Here is a 20,751-nt window from a genome sequence, read left to right on the forward strand (position 1 = left end):
TGCTATGGAGACCCTAGAGCTAAACCACTGGAAGAAAGGAAAACAGCATCAGAGAAGGAACAGTTCTAGAAGGTGCAGGAGGTAGTAAGAGAACAGAAAAATCATGTCTTAGCGTATAAGGAGCTACCATCTCATTACAAGTCCTCCTCTGCTAAACTGCCGCAGCTGGATACCCAGCAACACCATGTGAGCTGCCCATTTCCTGGGCCCCTTCAGTGAATGGCATTCAAGTCCCAAACCAAAGGCTGCAGAGTCTGGCCCAAGCACACACCTGCTTGAGCATCTTGGCTGTTCTCTGTTTGAGGGTCCCATTCCTCAAACAGGACACAGATGGCTATAGGATCCAGATCATTCATCCCAGAGAATGCCCCACCACCCACGCTGGCATGACTCTGGGGTGGGGCACAGGGGTCAGCCCCAATGCATGTCTGGTTTCAACCCTGGCTGGGAGACCGGGCAGGCCACAGTGGCCCCCCAGGGGTTTCTAGGAGATCAGAGATCGCCACATCACAACAGCTACCATCATAATAGGACAGGGACAGGGCTGCCACCTATGAAGCCCTACTATACTCAAGTTTACCAGAAGATTTGGGTAGAAATGGGGTTGATAAGCCTCACTGTTTATAAAATCAGGAGTGCTGGTAAAAGAAGTAAAGCTGGCCAGGTGCAGTGGCTCACACCTGTAATCCCAGCACATTGGGAAGCTGTGGTGGGAAGATCCCTTGAGCCCAGCAGCTCAAGACCAGTCTGGGCAACATGGCAAAATCCCATCTCTATTAAAAATAAATACAATTAGCAGGGTATGGTGGTGTGCACCCGTAATCCCAGCTACTGGGGAGGCTGAGGTGGGAGGATTGATTGAGCCCAGGAGACAGAGGCTACAGTGAGCCATGATCTCACCACTGCACTCTAGCCTGGGTGACAGAGTAAAACCCTGTCTCAAAAAAATAAAAATAAAAATAAAAATTAGCTAGGTGTGGTAGCACGCGCCTGTAGTCAGTCCCAGCTACTGGAGAGGCTGAGGCAGGAGGATCATTTGAGCCCAGGAGTTCAAAGCTGCAGTAAGCTATGACTGCCACTGCACTCCAGCCTGGGCAACTGCGGGAGGCTCTATCTCTAAAAGTAACTAAATAAATGAAAAAAAAATATATATATTTTTTGAGACAGAGTCTCGCTCTGTCGCCCAGGCTGGAGCGCAGTGGTGCGATCTTGGCTCACTGCAAGCTCCGCCTCCAGGGTTCACGTCATTCTCCTGCCTCAGCCTCCTGAGTAGCTGGGATTACAGGTACCCGCCACCATGTCCAGCTAATTTTTTTGTATTTTTAGTAGAGACGGGGTTTCACCGTGTTAGCCAGGATGGTCTCGATCTCCTGACCTCGTGATCCACTCGCCTCAACCTCCCAAAGTGCTGGGATTACAGGCATGAGCCACCACGCCTGGCCAATAAATGAAAACTTTTAAAACAACAAGTAAAGTTTTGAGAACTCCTGCGCCTGCTCATGGTACTCCAGCTTTGCTTGGAGTACATGTGAGATTAAACATCTCATGTGTACTGCCTATAAATTGAAGCCAGCTGTTGTTAGACAAGAACGTGGAACATCACTACATACCTGAATAGTGTTTACTTTGTGGTATGAATAAATGTATCTGTGAGATGCTCCAAAAAAAGAGGAGAAACAGCAAGTAATCAGGAGAGACCAAGGAAGCAGATATGAGGGGCAGAACTAGGGGGTGCTATCCAAAAGGCCTCCTCCTACAACCTCCTCATTCTCAGATACAGTTGTGATACCCTGAATCCTCCCACCCCTAGGCTTCCTCTGGGTTCTAACTTATCACCCTGGTTTGTCTGCCTTTATCAATAAGCATGAATTATTATCCTGGGTAAGGTGTCCACTCATTCATTCAAAAAAACATTGATTATTACTGTGTGCTGGATGTTGTTCCAGGTCAGGAGTATAGCAGTAAAGGAAACATAAACCCTGACCTCTTGAAGCATATATCCTAAATGACACATTTAGTATGTGATTTAAAAAAAAAAGGGGGGGATGGGGGGCCGGGAGTGGTGGTTCACGGCTGTAATCCCAGCACTTTGGGAGACCGAGGCAGGTGGATCACAAGGTCAGGAGTTCAAGACCAGCCAGGCCAACATGGTGAAACCCCGTCTCTACTAAAAATACAAAAATTAGCCAGGCGTGGTGGCACATGCCTTTAGTCCCAGCTACTTGGGAAGTTGAGGCAGGAGAATTGCTTGAACCCGGGAGGCGGAGGTTGCAGTGAGCCAAGATCGCGCCATTGCACTCCAGCCTGGCGACAGAGCAAGACTCCGTCTCAAAACAAACAAACAAATAACAACAACAACAACAAAAAGGCATTATTAGGAAATAGTTAAATAAAGATGTCAGAGATTGGGCCATGCACACATCTGGAGGAACATGATTCCTGCAAAGGGAGTAGCAAATGCAATGGCTCTTGTAGGGGCAGAGGGCTGGAGGAACTGCAACAGGGCCAGTGGGGCTGAAGCACAGAGAGAGGAAAAAAACGAGGTAAGAGACGAGAGAGTTAACAAGGGGCCCAAGTCATAAAGGCCATTTGAAGAACACTGGCTTTCGCTATAAGTGACAAGGAAAGCCACTGAAGTTTTTAGCAGAAAGCAGATGTCATTTGACCTATGTTTTGACAGGATCACTCTATTTGCCACATAGAGCCTGGCATTTAGGTGGTGCTCAAGAAATGACCAGTTGAAACTGCATAAAAATTAACCAGGCCAGGGCCGGGCGCAGTGGCTCACACCTATTATCCCAGCACTTTGGGAGGCCGAGGCAGGCGGATCACGAGGTCTGGAGATTGAGACCATCCCAGCTAACACGGTAAAACCCCGTCTCTACTAAAAATACAAAAAATTAGCCGGGCCTGGTGGCGGGCGCCTGTAGTCCCAGCTACTCGGGAGGCTGAGGCAGGAGAATGGCATGAACCCGGGAGGCGGAGCTTGCAGTGAGCCGAGATTGCGCCACTGCACTCCAGCCTGGGCGACAGAGCGAGACTCAGTCTCAAAGAAAAAAAAAAAAAAATTAACCAGGCCGGGTGCGGTAGCTCACGCCTATAATCCCAGCACTTTGGGAGGCTGAGGCGGTCGGATTACCTGAGGTCGGGAGTTCGAGACCACCCTGGCCAACATGGAGAAACCCTGTCTCTACCAAAAATACAAAATTAACTGGGTGTGGTACATGCCTGTAATCCCAACTACTCAGGAGGCTGAGGCAGGAGAATCGCTTGAACCCAGGAGGCAGATGTTGGGGTGGGCCGAGATCGTGGCATTGCATTCCAGCGTGGGCAACAAGAGTGAAACTCCGTCTCAAAAAGAAAAAAAAAAAAAAATTAGCCAGAGTCGGGTGTAATGGCTCACTCCTGTAATCCCAGCATTTCCGGAGGCTGAGGTGGGCAGATCGATTGAGCCCAGGAGTTAGAAACCAGCCTGGGCAGGATGCCGAAACCCCGTCTCCACTAAAAATACAAAAACTAGCTGGGTGTGGTGGCAGGTGCCTGCAGCCCCAGCTACCTGGGATGTAAGGTGGGAGGATCACTTGAGCCCTGGAGGTGGAGGCTGCAGTGAGCTGAGATCTTGCTACTGTACTTCTGGAGACCCTGTTTCAAAAAATAAATTAACCAGAAACCAGCCCACTGCAGTGACTCACACCTGTAATTCCAACATTTTGGGAGGCTAGGCGGGAAGATCACGTTAGACCAGGAGTTCGAAACAAGCCTGGGCAACAGAATGAGACCCCGTCTCCACAGAAAAATTTAAAAATTAGCCAGGTGTGATGGCACCTGTAGTCCCCATGACTTGGGAGGTTGAGGTGGGAGGATCGCTTGAGCCCAGGAAGCTGAGGCTGCAGTTCAGCGGTGATCGTTCCACTACACTCCAGCCTGGGTGACAGAGGGAGATCCTGTCTCTAAAAAGATACAAAAATTTAAAGAAAAACCAATAAAAAATTAACCTGAAACCCCAGCATCTCTTGCAGTTCTGAGATGGGACAATTTGAGGGTAAAAGGTGGTGGTGAAGCCTCCAGATAGAATAGGGACAGAACTTCTCAGCTGAAAGGGGGCCCATTCCTCAGTCCAAGAGAGAGTGAGACAAAGAGATGCACCCCTCCACACACACTTTATAGACCAAGAAACTGGAGCATAGAAACGTAAATTAATTTGTCCAAGGTCAGCAAAGGGTCAGCGCCAGAGCAAAAGCAAAGGGTTAAGAGAAACATCCTCTCCCCGCTCCGCAGCAGCGTCGGAGACTTTCTGAGGTGAGATGCATGCTCCTGCAAAGCGTCAGCAGTGACTCATATCGATTCCAGGGACAGCGGCGCCAGCCCGGGCCCCCCGCGGGCGTGGGCCTGCTGGGAGGCGGCTCCGCGGGAGCGACGCGCGAATACAGGCCCCAAATGACAGGCGGGCGGCGCGGGAGCCCCATCTGGAATCCCCGGCGGACTCGCAGCGCCTCCGGTTGACAACGATGCTAATATGAGACGCCACTGCTAGCAGCTGTAGGCTGAGCTGCTCTGGCGAGTCAGACGCCCTTTAAGCCTCAGTTTCCCCATTTGTGAAAGGAGCCAGCGCCGCTCAACAACCCCACTCCCACCGCCACCCCTGGGGCGCTCGGCCGTCGAAGGCTAAGTGAAGACGGCCGAGGGGGCAGGCAGAAGGCGCACAGGGGCGCCACGCCCTCCTCGCCCCGCATCCCTGTTCCAGGCAGGTGACGGGGAAAGGAAAGGGACCCTGACTCTACCGTAAACAGGCGGCTCCGCCGCGTGGGGGGAATCGAGCGCGCGCCTCCGCCCGGTGGGGCGGGGATGGATTTAGGGTCCGGGTCAGGCTGGGGTCGCCACCTCCGGATCCAGCGGTCCAGATGTCCAGCCTGCTAGTCTGTCAGCTCTCTCAAGCTCCCGGCCTCACGCGCTTCCAGCACCACCTGCTCTCCGCACCGCGGCGGATGATGGCGGAGGAGGAGGATTTTGAAAGCCGGCAGTTTCCTTGCTTCGATTTGATTTGTTCGAGTCCCTGGCCGGCTTGCCCGCGCCCCGCACGCGCGGCCTCTCGGGTAGGGTAGTCCCGTTCCCCAGCTGGGAGCGCGATGGGTCGCGCGCCGCGAACTACCCGTCCCATGGCGCACCGCGCGCAGAGCGCCGCCACCGCCCTCTTCGCCCTCCCCTGGCGGCTTCTGGCTCTTTCTCGCAGAGACCGCAGAGCGGTGTTCGGCCGGGAGCTCCCAGAGACTACAATTCCCAGAATGCGTTGCACCCAGGTTCCTCAGCACTTCCGGAAAGGTTTTGTTCGCGTAACTTTGTTGACACAGGCTGCTGGGTCTCTTCCGCAAGACACAGGTATACACTTCCCGAAAGAAAAGACTTTTTTCCGTCCCATGAAACTGAAAGGGCATTCGAAGGCTTCCACATAAATATTCACAAATTACCTGATAATTAAAAAGGGGAAATAGTAACTATCGTAGAGAAGCTCTGCAGACACCACTTGAACGGCCACGTTAACATCAACAGCAGGACAAGCTGACATTCATCGCACGCTTTGTGTGTAATGCACTGAGAAAAACACGGCGTCACCGTCCGGTCTATAATGCATGACCTTAGTCTAATCACGAGAAACCCAAGCTGAGGGACATGGTACAGAATAACTGATCTGTACCCTTCCGGAAATTTCTGTATTATGTAAGACAAAGAAAAACTGAGAAACTGTTGCCGATTACAGGAAACGAAAAAGACAACTGAATGCAATACATGGTCCTGGATCGGATCCTGGGTGGGGATTGCTATAAAGGACAATACTGAAACAGCAAAACTTGATTGTATATTAGATAATAGTATTGTATCAATGTTAACTTTATTAAGTTTGATTATGGTACAGGGTTATATGAGACTGCCCTTGTTCTTGGAAAAAAATGCTGAAATAATTAGGGACAAAAAGGACATGATGTCTGCAACCTTTATGGTTAAAAGAAATATACCTATACATATACATAGAGAAAGCAGAGACACAAATGGGGCAAAATGTTAATCAGTTAGTCTAGTTGAAGAATATGGGAGTTCTTTGAACATTTTTGCAACTTTTCTGTAGGTGTGAATTTAAGCATAAAAACACAAACAGCGTTTTTTGTTTTTTTTTTTTTTTGAGACGGAGTTTCACTCTTGTTGCCCATCTTGGCCTCCCAAAGTGTTGGGATTATAGGCGAGAGAGTTTGAGACCAGCCTGGGCAACATGGTCAAACCCTGTCTCGACAAAAAATACAAAAATTAGTTGGACGTGATGGTGCAAGCCTGTAGTCTCAGCTAAGGGACTGAGGCAGGAGGATCTGGAGCCTGGGAGCTTTAGGCTGCAGTGAGCCATGATCGCACCACTGCATTTCAGCCGTGGTGACAGAGCAAGACCTTGTCTCAAAAACCGAAAAAAGAAAAAAAAAAAGTTAAACAGATCATGCAGGCTGGGCGCGGTGGCTAACACCTGTAATCCCAGCACTTTGGGAGGCCAAGGTGGGCGGATCACCTGAGGTCAGGGGTTTGAGACCAGCCTGACCAACATGGAGACACCCCGCCTCTACTAAAAATACAAAATTAGCTGGGCATGGTGGTGCATGCCTGGAATCCCAGCTACTCGGGAGTCTGAGGCAGGAGAATCACTTGAACCTGGGAGGCCGAGGTTGCAGTGAGCCAAGACGCGCCATTGCACTCCAGCCTGGGCAACACGAGCGAAACTCTGTCTCAAAATAAATAAATAAACAGATCATGCCATATCCTTTTACACACAGCTCATTTAATCTTCACCACGACAAGGGAAGTGGGCATCATTACCACCCTTCCCAGCACAGAGATGAGAAAACTGAAGCTCTAGACAGAGTGTAACTCTCCCAGTTCTCAAAGTTCCTGAGATGCGGATCCTCTTTCCCCCTTCCCTCTCCTTTTTACCAACAAGGCCCATGTCAAATGCTACCTCGTGAGTCTGTCCCTCCTGCAGGTGCCCACAGCAAGATGCAAAGCCCCACAGCAATTGGCCTGGGGCTCTGGGGCTCTTTGACAGAGTTAACACTGTTCTTGGCAGTTTCCTCCTCAGCCTGGGAGGGTCTCCAGAGCAGACGCTGTATCCATCTGGGCAGTATCTTCTCTGGGCCTGGCCTGTCATAGGTGCTTCAGGTTTCCCCATTTGAACCAGATACCAGTCAGGTTACTGGATGTGTGCTTAAAATGAGTCATAGGCCTCCTGCTATTCCTGTTCTGCTTCCAGCTAGGACTGATCAAATCAGTCTGGATTTTCCTTGGGGTGATCCGCAGGCTCCCTTTTCCAATTTTACTTCTTGAGACTTTCCTTGGCCATCGCACAGGGACCTCCCAAAGGGAAGAGGAAGGTAGGCAGAGGAACATCTTAGCTGATCCCGTCCTCATCCAGCTGATAGGACATGGGGTTTTCGGAACTGGAAGGGAATTCTTACACAACAGAAATTCAGTGGCCTTCAAGGACCTAGGAGGTAACAGGAAGTCATGGGGCTTGGTGGGGCTTGGTGGGGCTTGGTGGGGCTTGGGGGGACTCGTGGGGAGTTAGAGAGTGGATGTTCTTTCTGCCTGAAGGTGTTCACGTTCGAAGCTAAAAATCACAAACTCAGCCTGACAGCACCCCCTAGCAATCTGGATTCTGTCACTCCTATATCCTGATTTTTTTTTTTTTTTTTTGAGATGGAGTCTCACTCTGTTGCTCAGGCTGGAGTGCAGTGGTGCGATCTCAGCTCACTGCAACCTCCGCCTCCCAGGTTCAAGCGATTCTTCTGCCTCAGCCTCCCAAATAGCTGGGACTACAGGTGCATGCCACCACACCCGGCTAATTTTTGTATTTTTAGTAGAGACAGGGTTTCACCATATTAGCCACGATGGTCTTGAACTCCTGACCTGGTGATCCGCTTACCTTGGCCTCCCAAAGTGCTGGGAGTACAATACAGGCGTGAGCCACCGTGCCCGGCCTCCTGAATCTATCTTAAACCTCTTTACAAATGGGGAGACTGGGGCTTGAAAAGGAACAGGGGGTTTGTCCAAGGGTGCCCAGTGAGTCAGAAGAATCAAGAATCATCAGTTTCTGGCCGGGCACAGTGGCTCATGCCTGTAATCCCAGCACTTCGGGAGGGCGAGGCAGGTGGATCATCTGAGGTCAGGAGTTCGAGACCAGCCTGGCCAACATGGTGAAACCCTGTCTCTACTACAAATACAAAAAATTAGCTGGGCATGGTGGCGGACGCCTGTAATCCCAGCTACTCGGGAGGCTAGGGCAGGAGAATCTCTTGAACCCGAGAGGCGGAGGTTGCAGTGAGCCAAGATCATGCCATTGCACTCCAGCCTAGGCAACAAGAGCAAAATTCTGCCTCAAAAAAAGAATCATCACTGTTTCCAAGCAACACACTTATCTTCTCTCTTACTCCTTCCAGCCCTTCCTCCAGCTTTCTCTCTTTCAAGTTATCACCTGAGAGCTAGTCTGCCTGGCCCAAGAAGTGTAATCATAGCCTTTGACAGATGGATAGTGTCATCTAAGACTATCTTGTTCCTTATTTCAACAAATGAAGAACTAAGGCCCAAGTTACAGTGTGACTTACACATGAGACAAGGAATGGGCACGGTGGCTCACAACCAACTGTAATGCAAGCACTTTGGGAGGCCAAGGCAGGAAGATTGCTAAAGCCCAGGATTTGAGACCAGTCTGGGCAACATAGTGAGACTCTGTCTCTACTAAAAACAATTAGCCAGGCATGGTGGTACATACTTGGAGTCCCAGCTACTAGGGAGGCTGATGCAGGAGGATCCTTGAGCCCATAACATGGAGGTTGGTTGCAGTGAGCCATGGTCAGGCCACTGCACTCCAGCCTGAATGATAGAACAAGACCCTGTCTCAAAGAAAAAAAAAAAACAGAGAGAGAGAGAGAGAGAGAGAATAGAAGCCAGGTCTCTAGGGTCCTTTTCTATTATTATTATTATTTTTTTTTTTTTTGAGATGGAGTCTCGCTCTGTCACCCAGGCTGGAGTGCAATGGCACGATCTCGGCTCACTGTAACCTCTGCCTCCCGGGTTCAAACGATTCTCCTGCCTGAGCCTCCCGAGTAGCTGGGATTACAGGTTCCCACCACCATGCCCGGCTTATTTTGTATTTTTAGTAGAGATGGGGTTTCACTGTGTTGGCCAGGCTAGTCTCAAACTCCTGACTCAGGTGATCCACCCACCTTGGCTTCCCAAAGTGCTGGGATTACAGGTGTGAGCCACGATTTCTGGCCTTCTAGGGTTATTTTCAACATATACACTTCACTTGTGAGTGCGAGGTGAGTTTAAGGGGGAATCAGAAGCAGAGAGTGTTCCAGGCCTTTCTCTGTTGTGCAGCCTTTTTTTGTTGTTTTTGTAAAGAATGTTTCAAAGACAAAAGCAGGCTGCCTCTGATTAGTCTGGTTTACTTAACTGAGTGTTTTAAATTCCATTCTGGTGCCTGAAAACGAACTTAATTGCCAATTGTAAATGGAATAAATAATAATATTTATGTTGGATTCCTGAAAACAGACCAAGGCTGCTGACTTGCCATTTAGTCAGATCAAAAGCAAATGGCTAAAGTATGCCAGACATGTGAGGAATGTGGAGGGAAATTCCCAACACCCAACAGGGTGCTCGCCTGCAGCCCCTGGAGAGAGATGGGTCAGCCCACCTGCAGGGCAAGGCAGCCTCCCCCAGGGTCCCCTCCACTGGTGGGAGTGGGTTGGCTGCATCATCTATGAAGGACACTTGAACCACATCTTTCTCAGGGCTCAAGCCAAGGGCTTCCCACTAGAGCAAACTATTTCTTTAACCTTGATACATAACCATCATTAAAATAATTCATTTGTTCTACAAATAGTTATCAAACATCTGTTTCAACAGGCACTGTTCCAGCTCCTGAAAATCCAGTGATGAAAGAGATTGAAAAGGATGGTGTCTATGGAGGAGCTTAAATTCTGCTGTAATGTTTATGGAGGATTTCCCAGTACCAAATGGTTTTTGGCAGATTATCTTCTCTTTTAATAATTCCTTCATTGGCCGGGTGCGGTGGCTCCCACCTGTAATCCCAGCACTTTGGGAGGCCGAGGTGGGCGGATCACGAGGTCAGGAGTTCAAGACCAGCCTGACCAATATGGTGAAACCCTGTCTCTACTAGAAATACAAAAAAATTAGCCAGGCACTGTGGCACGTGCCTATGGTCCCAGCTACTTGGGAGGCCTAGGCAGGAGAATCGCTTGAACCTAGGAGGTGGAGGTTGCAGTGAGCCGAGAGCACGCCACTGCACTCCAGCCGGATCAACAGAGTGAGACTCCATCTTAAAAAATAAATAAATAAATAGGCCAGGCACAGTGGCTCATGCCTGTAATCCCAGCACTTTGGGAGGCCGAGGTGGGTGGATCACAAGGTCAGGAGATCAAGACCATCCTGGCTAACACAGTGAAACCCCGTCTCTACTAAAAAAATACAAAAAAATTAGCTAGGCGTGGTGGCGGGCACCTGTAGTCCCAGCTACTCGGGAGGCTGAGGCAGGAGAATGGCGTGAACCCGGGAGGCGGAGCTTGCAGTGAGCTGAGATGGTACCACTGCACTCCAGCCTGGGTGACAGAGCGAGACTCTGTCTCAAAAATAATAATAATAATAATAATTCCTTTTTTTTTTTTTGGTGGAGTCTCACTCTGTCTCCCAGGCTGGGGTGCAGTGGTGCAATCTTGGCTCCCTGAAAGGAGGTTCTCTTGAACCTCTGCCGCCTGGGTTCAAGAGATTCTCCTACTTCAGCCTCCTGAGTAGCTGGGATTACAGACGCATGCCACCATGCCTGACTAATTTTTGTATTTTCATTTTATTTTACTTTCAATTTATTTTTTAATATTTAAAAAAATTTTTTGAGACAGAGTATCGCTCTCATTGCCCAGGCTGGAGTGTAATGGTGCAAACTCGGCTCACTGCAACCTCTGCCTCCTTGGTTCAAGAGATTCTCCTGCCTCAGCCTCCTGAGTAGCTGGGATTACAGGCGCCCGACACCACGCCTGGTTAATTTTTGGTATTTTTAGTAGAGATTGGGGTTTCACCCTGTTGGCCAGGCTGATCTCAAACTCCCAACCTCAGATGATCTGCCCGCCTCGGCCTCCTAAAGTGCTGGGATTACAGGCGTGAGTCAGTGCACCCGGCCTTCATCTTCTCTTTTAATAATCCTCTTGTGGCCGGGCGCGATGGCTCATGCCTGTAATCCCAGCACTTTGGGAGGCCGAGGTGGGTGGATCACGAGGTCAGGAGTTTGAGACCAGCCTGACCAACATGGTGAAGCCCCGTCTCTACTAAAAATACAAAAATTAGCCAGGCCTGGTGGCGCGTGCCTGTAAACCCAGCTACTTGGGAGGCTGAGACAGGAGAATCGCTTGAACCCGGGAGGCGGAGGTTGCACAAGCCAAGATCACGCCATTTTGCACTCCAGCCTGGTCAACAGAGTGAGACTCTATCTCAAAATAAATAAATAAATAAATAAATAAATAATCCTCTTGTTCCAAAATGGAAATAATTTTTTTTCTTTTTTAATGAAAACTGAGCTGGGCGCGGTGGCTGACGCCTGTATTCCCAACACTTTGGGAGGCTGAGGTGTGAGGATTGCTTGAGCCCAGGAGTTCCAGACCATTCTGGGCAACATAGCGAGACTCTGTCTCTACAAAAAAATTGTCTAAAAAGTTAGCCAGCAGGGTGATGCACACCTGTAATCCCAGCTACTCAGGAGGCTGACGGGGTAGGATTGCTTGAGCCCAGGAGTTGAAGGCTGCAGTGAGCTGTGATCTCACCACTGCACGCCAGCCTAGGCAACGGAGGGAGACCCTGTCTCAAAAGTAAATAAATAAATAAAACGAAAACTGTTTAGATTAGTATAAATGCAAAAGAGCATTAAGAAGTAATTTTTAGCCGGGCGCGGTGGCTCACACCTGTAATCCCAGCACTTTGGGAGGCCAAGGCGGGCGGATCACAGGTCAGGAGATCGAGACCATCCTGGCTCACACGGTGAAACCTCATCTCTACTAAAACTACAAAAAATTTAGCCAGGCGTGGTAGTGGGCGCCTCTAGTCCCAGCTACTCGGGAGGCTGAGGCAGGAGAATGGCGAGAACCCGGGAGGCAGAGCTTGCAGTGAGCTGAGATCGCGCCACTGCACTATAGCCTGGGCGACAGAGCGAGACTCCATCTCAAAAAAAAAAAAAAAAAAAAAGAAAAGGAGAAATAATTTTAAAAATACTTGGTTTTTAAAAAAAATTCCTTTTTCTCTTTTTGAGGATATGGGGTCTCTCACTATGTTGCCCAGGCTAGTTAGTCTCAAACTCCTGGGATCAAGCAATGCTCCTGTCTCAGCTTCCCAAAGTGCTGGGATTATAGGCATGAGCCACTGTGCCTGGCCTACCTAACTTTTTTGTTAAAAAACAAACAAACAAACAAGGCTGGGTGAGGTGGTTTATGCCTGTAATCCCAGCACTGTGGGAGGCCGAGGCAAGTGGATCACCTGAGGTCAGGAGTTCAAGACCAGCCTGGCCAACATGGTGAAACCCCGTCTCTACTAAAAATATAAAAATTAGCCGGGTGTGGTGGCACATGCCTATAATCCCAGCAACTCAGGAGGCTGAGGCAGGAGACTCTCTTAAACCCGGGAGGTGGAGGTTGAAGTGAGCCGAGATTGGGCCACTACACTCTAGCCTGGGTGACAGAATGAGACTCCGTCTCCAAAAAAAAAACACACACACACATCTATCAATGCTTTGTATATAATAACTCAGTCCTTGCAGTGACCCTATATTAGAGTTCTCCAGATAAACAGGATCAGTAGGAGATACATGTACATATGAGAGAGAGACACACACACACAAAGTGATTTATTATAAGGAATTGGCTCATGTAAGTATGAAGACTGAGAAGTCCTAAGATCTACAGTCAGCAGGCTAGAGAGCCAGGAAGAGCTGATGGTTCAGTTCAAATCCAAAGGCAGGGAAAAAATTAATGTCCCAACTGGGCACGGTGGCTCAGGCCTATAATCCTAGCACTTTGGGAGGCCGAGGCGGACGGATCACTTGAGATCAGGAGTTCAAGGCCAACCTGGTAAATACGGTGAAAACCATTACTACTAAAAATACAAAAATTAGCCGGGTGTGATGGCACATACCTATAGTCCCAGCTACTTGGAAAGCTGAGGCAGGAGAATCACTTGAACCCCTGGGAGGTGGAGGTTGCAGTGAGCTGAGATAGCACCACTACACTCCTGCCTGGACAACAGAGCAAGACTCCCTCTCAAAAAAAAGTCAATGTCCCAGCTTGAAGGCCATGATGGAGGAGGAATTCTCTCTTCTTTGCAGGAGAGTCAGCTTTTTTGTTCTATTCGGGTCATCAACTGGTTGGATGAGGCCCATCCACCTTAGGGAGGACAATCAGCTTTACTCAGTTTATAGATTTAAATATTAAACTCATCTGGAAACACCCCCACAGAAGCACCCAGAGTGTTTGGCCAAATATCTGGGCACCCTGTGGCCCAGGCAAGTGGACACATCATGAGCCATCACAGACCCTTTCAGGTGGGTACAGTACCTTTTTTTTTTTTTTGAGACAGCCTCTTGCTCTGTCACCCAGGCTGGAGTGCAGTGATGCAGCCATGGCTCACTGCTGCCTCCATCTTCTTGGCTCAAGGATCCTCCACTTTGAGGATCCTGGGCTCAGCCTCCTGAATAGCTGGGGACTACACGCACATGTCACCACACCTGGCTATTTTTTTTTTTTTTTTTTTGAGACCGAGTCTTGTTCTATCACCCAAGCTGGAGTGCAGTTGTGTGATCTTGGCTCACTGCAACCTCTGCCTTCCAGGTTCAAGCCATTCTCCTGCCTCAGCCTCCAGAGCAGCTGGGACTACAGGTGCACACCACCACGCCCAGCTAATTTTTTTTTTTTTTTGAGATGGAGTCTCGCTCTTGTCACCCAGGCAGGAGTGCAGCGGAGTGATCTCGGCTTACTGCAACATCCCCCTCCCAGGTTCAAGCGTTTCTTGTTACTCAGCCTCAAGTAGCTGGGGTTACAGGTGCTCGCGACCACACGCGGCTGATATTTGTATTTTTAGTAGAGATGGGGTTTCCCCATGTTGGCCAGGCTGGTCTCTAACTCCCTACCTCAGGTGATCTACCCGCCTCTGCCTCCCAAAGTGCTGAGATTACAGGCATGAGCCACCGTGCCCAGCCACGCCCAGCTAATTTTTGTATTTTTAGTAGAGACAGGGTTTCACCATATTGGCTAGGCTGGTCTCGAACTCCTGACCTCGTGACCCACCCGCCTTGGCCTCCCAAAGTGCTGGGATTACAGGCGTGAGCCACCATGCCCGGCCACACCTGGCTAATTTTTTGTTGCTGTTGTTGTTGTTTTGAGACTGAGTCTCGCTCTGTTGCCCAGGCTGGAGTGCAATGGCGCTATCTCGGCTCACTGCAACCTCCGCCTCCCAGGTTCAAGCGATTCTCCTGCCTTAGCCTCCTGCGTAGCTGGGATTACAGGTGCGTGCCACTACACCTGGCTAATTTTTGTATTTTTCATAGAGATGGGGTTTCAACATGTTGGTCAGGCTGGTCTCAAGCTCCTGACCTCAGGTGATCCTCCCACCTTGGCCTCCCAGAATTCTGGGATTACAGGGGTGAGCCACCATGCCCGGCCTCGGCCTCCCAAAGTGCTGGGATTATGGGCATGAGCCACCACGCCCAGCCATTATTTTGTAATTTTTGCAGAGTTAGGGTTTTGTCATGTTGCCCAGGCTGGTCTCAAACTCCTGGGCTCAAGCAATCTGCCCACCTCAGCCTCCCAGTGTTGGGATTTTGGGTGTACCCCATCGAGTACAGTACTCATATTACCCCCATCTTAGTCACCTCAGGCTGCTATGACAGATACCATCGACTGGATGGCTTAAGCAGTAGAAATTTATTTCTCACTGATCTGGGGGCTGGAAGTCCAAGACCAGGGTCCCAGCACGATCAGGTTGTTGGTGAGGGTTGCCTTCCTGGTTTATAGATGGCTGCTTTCTTGCTGTATCCTCATTTGGCAGAGAGAGAATCTCCCCGATGTCTCTTATAAGAGCACTAATTCCATTCATCAGGGCTTCATTTTCATGACCTAATTATCTCCCAAAGGCACCACCTCCTAATACCATCAAATCAGGGATTAGAGATTCAACATATGATTTTTTTTTTTTTTTTTTTTGAGATGGAGTCTCGCTCTGTCACCCAGGCTGGAGTGCAGTGGCACGATCTCGGCTCACTGCAACCTTTACTTCCCAGGTTCAAGCCATTCTCTTGCCTCAGCCTCCTGAATAGCTGGGACTACAGGCATGTGCCACCATGCCTGGCTAATTTTTGTATTTTCAGTAGAGATGGGGTTTCACCATGTTGGCTAGGCTGTTCTCAAACTCCTGACCTCAGGTGATCTGCCCCCCTTGGCCTCCCAAAGTTCTGGGATTATAGGAGTGAGCCACCATGCCCAGCCCAACATATGAATTTTGATGAAACATAGACATTCAGTCCATAGCACCCCCAATTTACAATGATGAAAAGGGAACCTAAGCCTAAAGTTGTTTGTACATTTTCAGAGCCCTTCCCTAAACCCCAAGTTAAGATTCCTGCCTGGAAGGCTAGAACCTGGGACCATCCTGGAGCTGTGGAGACCTGGGACCTTTGAGTGAATGTTTGCTGAGTGAATGAATGAATAAGCCCTGCACATGGCTGCAACCAAGGTTGCCTTGCACTCAGGCTCTCCCAGGAGATAAGCCTGATGCAGAATGTGCTCATTGAAGAAGGGATAAACAAATTATGTATGTACCTGTCAGTTCCTCAGTTAGGAGCATGAGCCTCTGACTCCCTTTCTCCAGTGAGTCAATCACATGACAAGCCCTTGGGGGTAGCTAGTGACAGATCTGGAATTAAGATGTCCATGTCATGGTGCTGTGGTCATGCCTTATAAGTGCACAAGCCTGGGACTGAATCCTACCTCTGCCTCTTTCTTAGCTGTGTAACCTTGATCAAGTCACAGAACTGTTTTGTTTCTGTTCCTATCTGAAAAAGGGTAAAAAACAATCCCTATCTTACAGGTTTTTTTTTTTTTTTTTTTTTTGGATGGAGTCTCACTCTGTTGCCCAGGCTGGAGTGCAATGGTGTGATCTCGGCTCATTGCAACCTCTGCCTCCTGGGATTAAGTGATTCTCCTGCCTCAGCCTCCTGAGTAGCTTGGATTATAGGTGCCCACCACCACACCCGGCTAATTTTTTTTTTTTTTTTTTTTTGAGACAGTCTCGCTCCGTTGCCCAGGCTGGAGTGCAGTGGCGTGATCTCGCTCACTGTAAGCTCCGCCTCCCGGGTTCATGCTATTCTCCTGCCTCAGCCTCCCGAGTAGCTGGGACTATAGGCGCCCGCCACCATGCCCGGCTAATTTTTTGTATTTTTAGTAGAGATGGGGTTTCACCATGTTAGCTGGGATGGTCTCGATCTCCTTACCTCGTGATCCACGTGCCTCGGCCTCCCAAAGTACTAGGATTACAGGCATTAGCCACTGCGCCTGGCCTAACTTTTGTATTTTTTTGTAGAGACAGGGTTTCACTATGTTAGCCAGGCTGATCTCGAACTCCTAACCTTAGGTGATCCACCTACCTTGGCGTACCAAAGTGCTAGGATTTCAGATGTGAGCCACCGTGCCGAGCTACAGGGTTTTTAAGAGGGTAAAAGAATCAACATATGCAAAGTGTTTGGCTCATAGTAAAGAAGTGGTGGCTGTTACTGCTATTTCAGCTTTAACGTGGGGACATAGAGCACACTGTGACAACATGGGACTGACAACATGGGACTTCCCAGAAAACCTACCGATGCCAGCCTCCTGGCCCTTTTCTTTTCTTTTTTTTTGAGACAGAGTCTTGCTCTGTCACCCAGGCTGGAGTGCAGTGGCGCGATTCCGGCTCACTGCAAGCTACGCCTCCCGGGTTCACGCCATTCTCCTGTCTCAGCCTCCTGTGTAGCTGGGACTACAGGTGCCCACCACCATGCCCGGCTAATTTTTTGTATTTTTAGTAGAGACGAGGTTTCACCATGTTAGCCACGATGGTCTCGATCTCCTGACCTCATGATCCGCCCACCTCAGCCTCCCAAAGTACTGGGATTACAGATGTGAGCCACCGTGCCCGGCCTGTTTTGTTTTGTTTTTAGGGACAGGGCCTTGCTCTGTTACCCAGGCTGGAGTGCAGGTGGCATGATCATCACTCACTGCAGCCTCAAACTCCTAGCCTCAAGTGATCCTCCTGCCTCAGCCTCCAGAATAGCTGGGACTACAGGCGCATGCCACCACGCCAGCTAATTCTTTAATTTTTTGTAGAGACAGGGTCTCACTATGTTGCCCAGGCTGGTCTTGAACTCCTGGGCTCAAGTGAACCTCCTGCCTAAACCTCCCAAAGTGCTGGGATTACAGGCGTGAGCCACTGCCCCTGGACTGCATTGTCCAATTTTGGCAAGAATCCTGCTAAGTTGGTTTAGCTAGACTCCCTCATTCTCCATACCTGATTGTCAATATCTTTTTTTTTTTTCTTTTTTGAGACGGAGTCTCACCCTGTCACCCAGGCAGGAGTGCAATGGCACGATCTTGGCTCACTGCAACCTCCACCTCCAGGGTTCAAGTGATTCTCCTGCCTCAGCCTCTCGAGTAGCTGGGATTACAGGCACCCACCACCACGCCTGGCTAATTTTTGTATTTTTGTAGAGATGGGGTTTCACCACGTTGGCTAGGCTGGTCTTGAACTCCTGACCTCAGGTGATCCACCCGTCTCGGCCTCCCAAAGTGCTGAGATTACAGGCGTGAGCCACTGCACCCAGCCCTGATTGTCAATATCTAATTAGGTTCCTCATTTGCTACCATTCCCCAGGTGATGTCTGATCACCTTGGCCTGCCTTCAGCAAGAATCCTGTTAGATGGGTTTAAGCCAGAATCCTCTCATCTCTGATGCAGTTTCCTATGCACTGGCCCTCAATCAGTGGATCCTTTCTCCTTCCTTATAAATTCCCAGTTGCCCATGCTGAATTCTGAATTGAACCCAAATACTCTCCCCGACCGCAAAACCCACTGCAGTGGTCCCTACACCCATCGTGATGCCAATAAAGTCGGCCTTGTAGTCTTTAACAAGTGTCATTCAATATTTTTTTAACATCCTATACATAAAACTCCAGCCAAGTGAGGTCCTGATTCTTCTATGTGTCTCCGGTTCCCATCTATGAGAAGGGCACAACGCAACCAGGGTTTGGGGCAGCCTTCCATGAAAGCACCTGGAAGCCGGAGGAGGGGGGGCGGGGGGACTTTTGACACAGATGGGGAAGGGCGGAGGTGCTGGGTTTGAGCAGCATCAGCCCAGAAATGCAGAACTGCCAAAAGAAACCCCTCTAAAAGGCAGGACACTTTTAAAGAAAATAAAGGTGAATTCCAGGCATGAGCTTTCGACGGGGAATGGGGCTTCCCCGACTCGCCCACCCCGCCCCCCCCCCGCCTTCTCCCCAGGTGCGCAGCCCGCGCCGCCCACCCCGGGCGCGGCGAGGCGACGGGAGCCGAGCTCTCTAGGACCCGAGGAGGAAGAGCTGCAGGGAGACTGTGCCTCCAGCGGGTGCTGCCGCGAGCGGCCGGCCGAGGGGCTGGAAATGAAAGTAAAGCGCTCCAGAGCCACATGGACGGAGCTGCCGGGGCGGCGGCGCCGGGAGCAGGATGCGGCCGCCCGTAATTAAATAGCATTTACTCTTATTATTACTAATAATAATAACGTAATCATACCTCTAGTCATAGTATACCATTTATCGGGCTCGGCGCAGGCCCGCGGGGAGCGCAGCCCGGTGGAGGTGAGTGCTTGGCGCGGCCCGAGCCCCGCGGGGCAGAGGCCGGGGCCACTGCGTCTGGAGCCGCCCGCGCGCGAGGGTTCGGGGACGCCCGGGCCGGGCCGGGCCGGGCCGGGCTGGGGAAGAGGCGCGGAGAGCCCTGTCCAGGCCGGGGCCGCGCGCCGGGCCACCTGGAAAGTGGGATTTTGCAAAAAATAAATCGTCTCTAAACCCCCATTTCCTCCTTTTTGGGGATCCCGGTCCCCGTGCCCTGCCCCAAAGTTTAAAAGTTACCGTGCGGCCGGGGGCACCTGGCGCTGGGGAGACTTGGCCACCCCTGCAGCCCCCAGGAGGTGTCTTGAAATTTTCGTGGGGCCTCTCTCTTCGGCGTCCGGAGCTTCTGGGGTGTCCGGATGCTTTGCCGGCCCCGCGCAGGGAGTCTCGGGGGCTGGCAGGGGCGTCGCTGGCAGGGCCCCCCTTCCTTTTGTGTTCTCCTTGGCCCCGCAGCACCCAGAGTTGGAGGGGCCGCGGGGAGGGCCGGGGAGCGGGGCCGCCCGACGGGCCGCCCCTTTCGGCTGCGGCGGCCACGCGAGCCCGGGGATCCGGGGCCTGCAGCCGGGCCCGCGGGAAGGGGGCGGCAGGAAAGGGGGGCGCGGTCTGGGCCTGCTGGGTAGGGGGGCGTTTCCGGTCGCAGGATCAGTCTCTGGACTCCGAGGCCTGTGGGAGGCCCGCGGCCGTCCAGGGAGTGCTAGGCGGCTGCGGACCCCGGCTCTGGAGCCTGCGGAGGGGGGCGCCCTGACGGGGCTGGGGGCCTGGGAGTCGCCGACCCCGGCCTCATACCCCCATCCTGCCCGCAGCGAGCCTCGGGGCCCCTCTCCGGGCTTGCTCCCTCCTCCTTTCCCCTCCTTTCTCCTTAACTCTGTCTGTTTTGGATGTTTATAAGGCGCCTGGTTGGGGGGACTTTCACAGACAAAGCCGTTTTCCCAGGGGGGAAAATAATCATATAAAAACAGCTCACTCTGATAGAACCTGATGGCTGTATTGCCAACAGGGCATTGATGGGGAAGACTAGGGGGCTAGGGCCCTGCGTGGGGAGTCTGGGGGCTCGAAAAGGGGGCTGGGCCTGAATGGGGAGCTGGTGATCAGCGGTTTTATTTCTCGGGTTGCTAGCTTTGGCATCAGACTTTGAACCCCAACTTCTTGCCATATTCCTCAGCATCTGCAGTTCAGCCTGATGAAAATAGCAGAATGCAGATCCTTGAATTTTCACACAAATGAGATAATTATAGTACATATAGCAACTGTGTTGGACACAAAATGCTGGCAGAATCTTTAGTTCTACTATCAATACTTCCCCCACACACATACGGCCATCCCCTCCGTGGTGGTCTTCTTTCCCCATGTCCACCTCCCCCAGAAGTTGGACAGCAAGGTGGAAATGACACCTGGTCAACAGTTGGATGGAGCGTGTTTGAGAAGTGGGGAGACTTAAGGTGGGAAGAAAGAACCTGTCCAGGAGGGATGAGATCTGAGGATCGGAGAGAGACTTTGTTGTCCCTGAGCTGGGATAAAGTTTCTGTTCCGTAGATGCTGTGTGTTCTTAGCTGCTGGCTTTTGTATAGGTTAGACAGGAATGGGGGTTTTAGTAGATTATTGTGAGGCTGAGAAGCTTGGTGGGATGTGCTGATCTCTCGAGTCTTAGTAGGAAAGCTGAGATGTCAGTTGAGACGTGGATAGAGAATCTGAAAATAATCCTTCAATCTGAAAATAATAATCCCTCAAATATCACTTTTTAGTTTATAACAAAAGGGCTTTCACATGTGTTGGCTCATCTG

General features: G+C 50.7%; 2 protein-coding genes across 7 annotated transcripts in view; one reads left to right on the plus strand and one right to left on the minus strand.

Annotated features, from left to right (window-relative positions):
* Positions 1–19,548, minus strand: part of RANGAP1 (Ran GTPase activating protein 1) — a 54,894-nt gene extending 35,346 nt beyond the window's left edge. The window contains exons 1-2 of one of the 5 annotated variants that reach the window (XM_054469921.2): positions 4,782–5,836; positions 3,229–3,351 (exon numbers count right to left, since the gene is read on the minus strand). Coding sequence is in view for 2 of the 5 variants with exons in the window: in XM_054469918.2 (XP_054325893.2) it covers positions 272–356 (85 nt within the window). In the remaining 3 variants the exon portion in view is untranslated. Of the gene's footprint in view, positions 1–271; positions 502–3,228; positions 3,352–4,781; positions 5,837–19,210 lie in introns of those variants that run through there. The other 4 variants (XM_054469920.2, XM_063662958.1, XM_054469918.2 and 1 more) reach the window with 4 other exon arrangements.
* The window catches only part of ZC3H7B (zinc finger CCCH-type containing 7B), a 57,436-nt gene continuing 55,341 nt past the window's right edge, over positions 18,657–20,751 (plus strand). Inside the window, exon 1 of one of the 2 annotated variants that reach the window (XM_054469916.2) lies at positions 18,657–18,940. The gene's annotated coding sequence lies outside the window, so the exon portion shown is untranslated. The remainder of the gene's footprint in view (positions 18,941–20,751) is intronic. The other variant, XM_063662957.1, reaches the window with a different exon arrangement.

Source organism: Pongo pygmaeus, chromosome 23, assembly GCF_028885625.2.
Source record: "Pongo pygmaeus isolate AG05252 chromosome 23, NHGRI_mPonPyg2-v2.0_pri, whole genome shotgun sequence".
Lineage (NCBI taxonomy): Eukaryota > Metazoa > Chordata > Mammalia > Primates > Hominidae > Pongo > Pongo pygmaeus.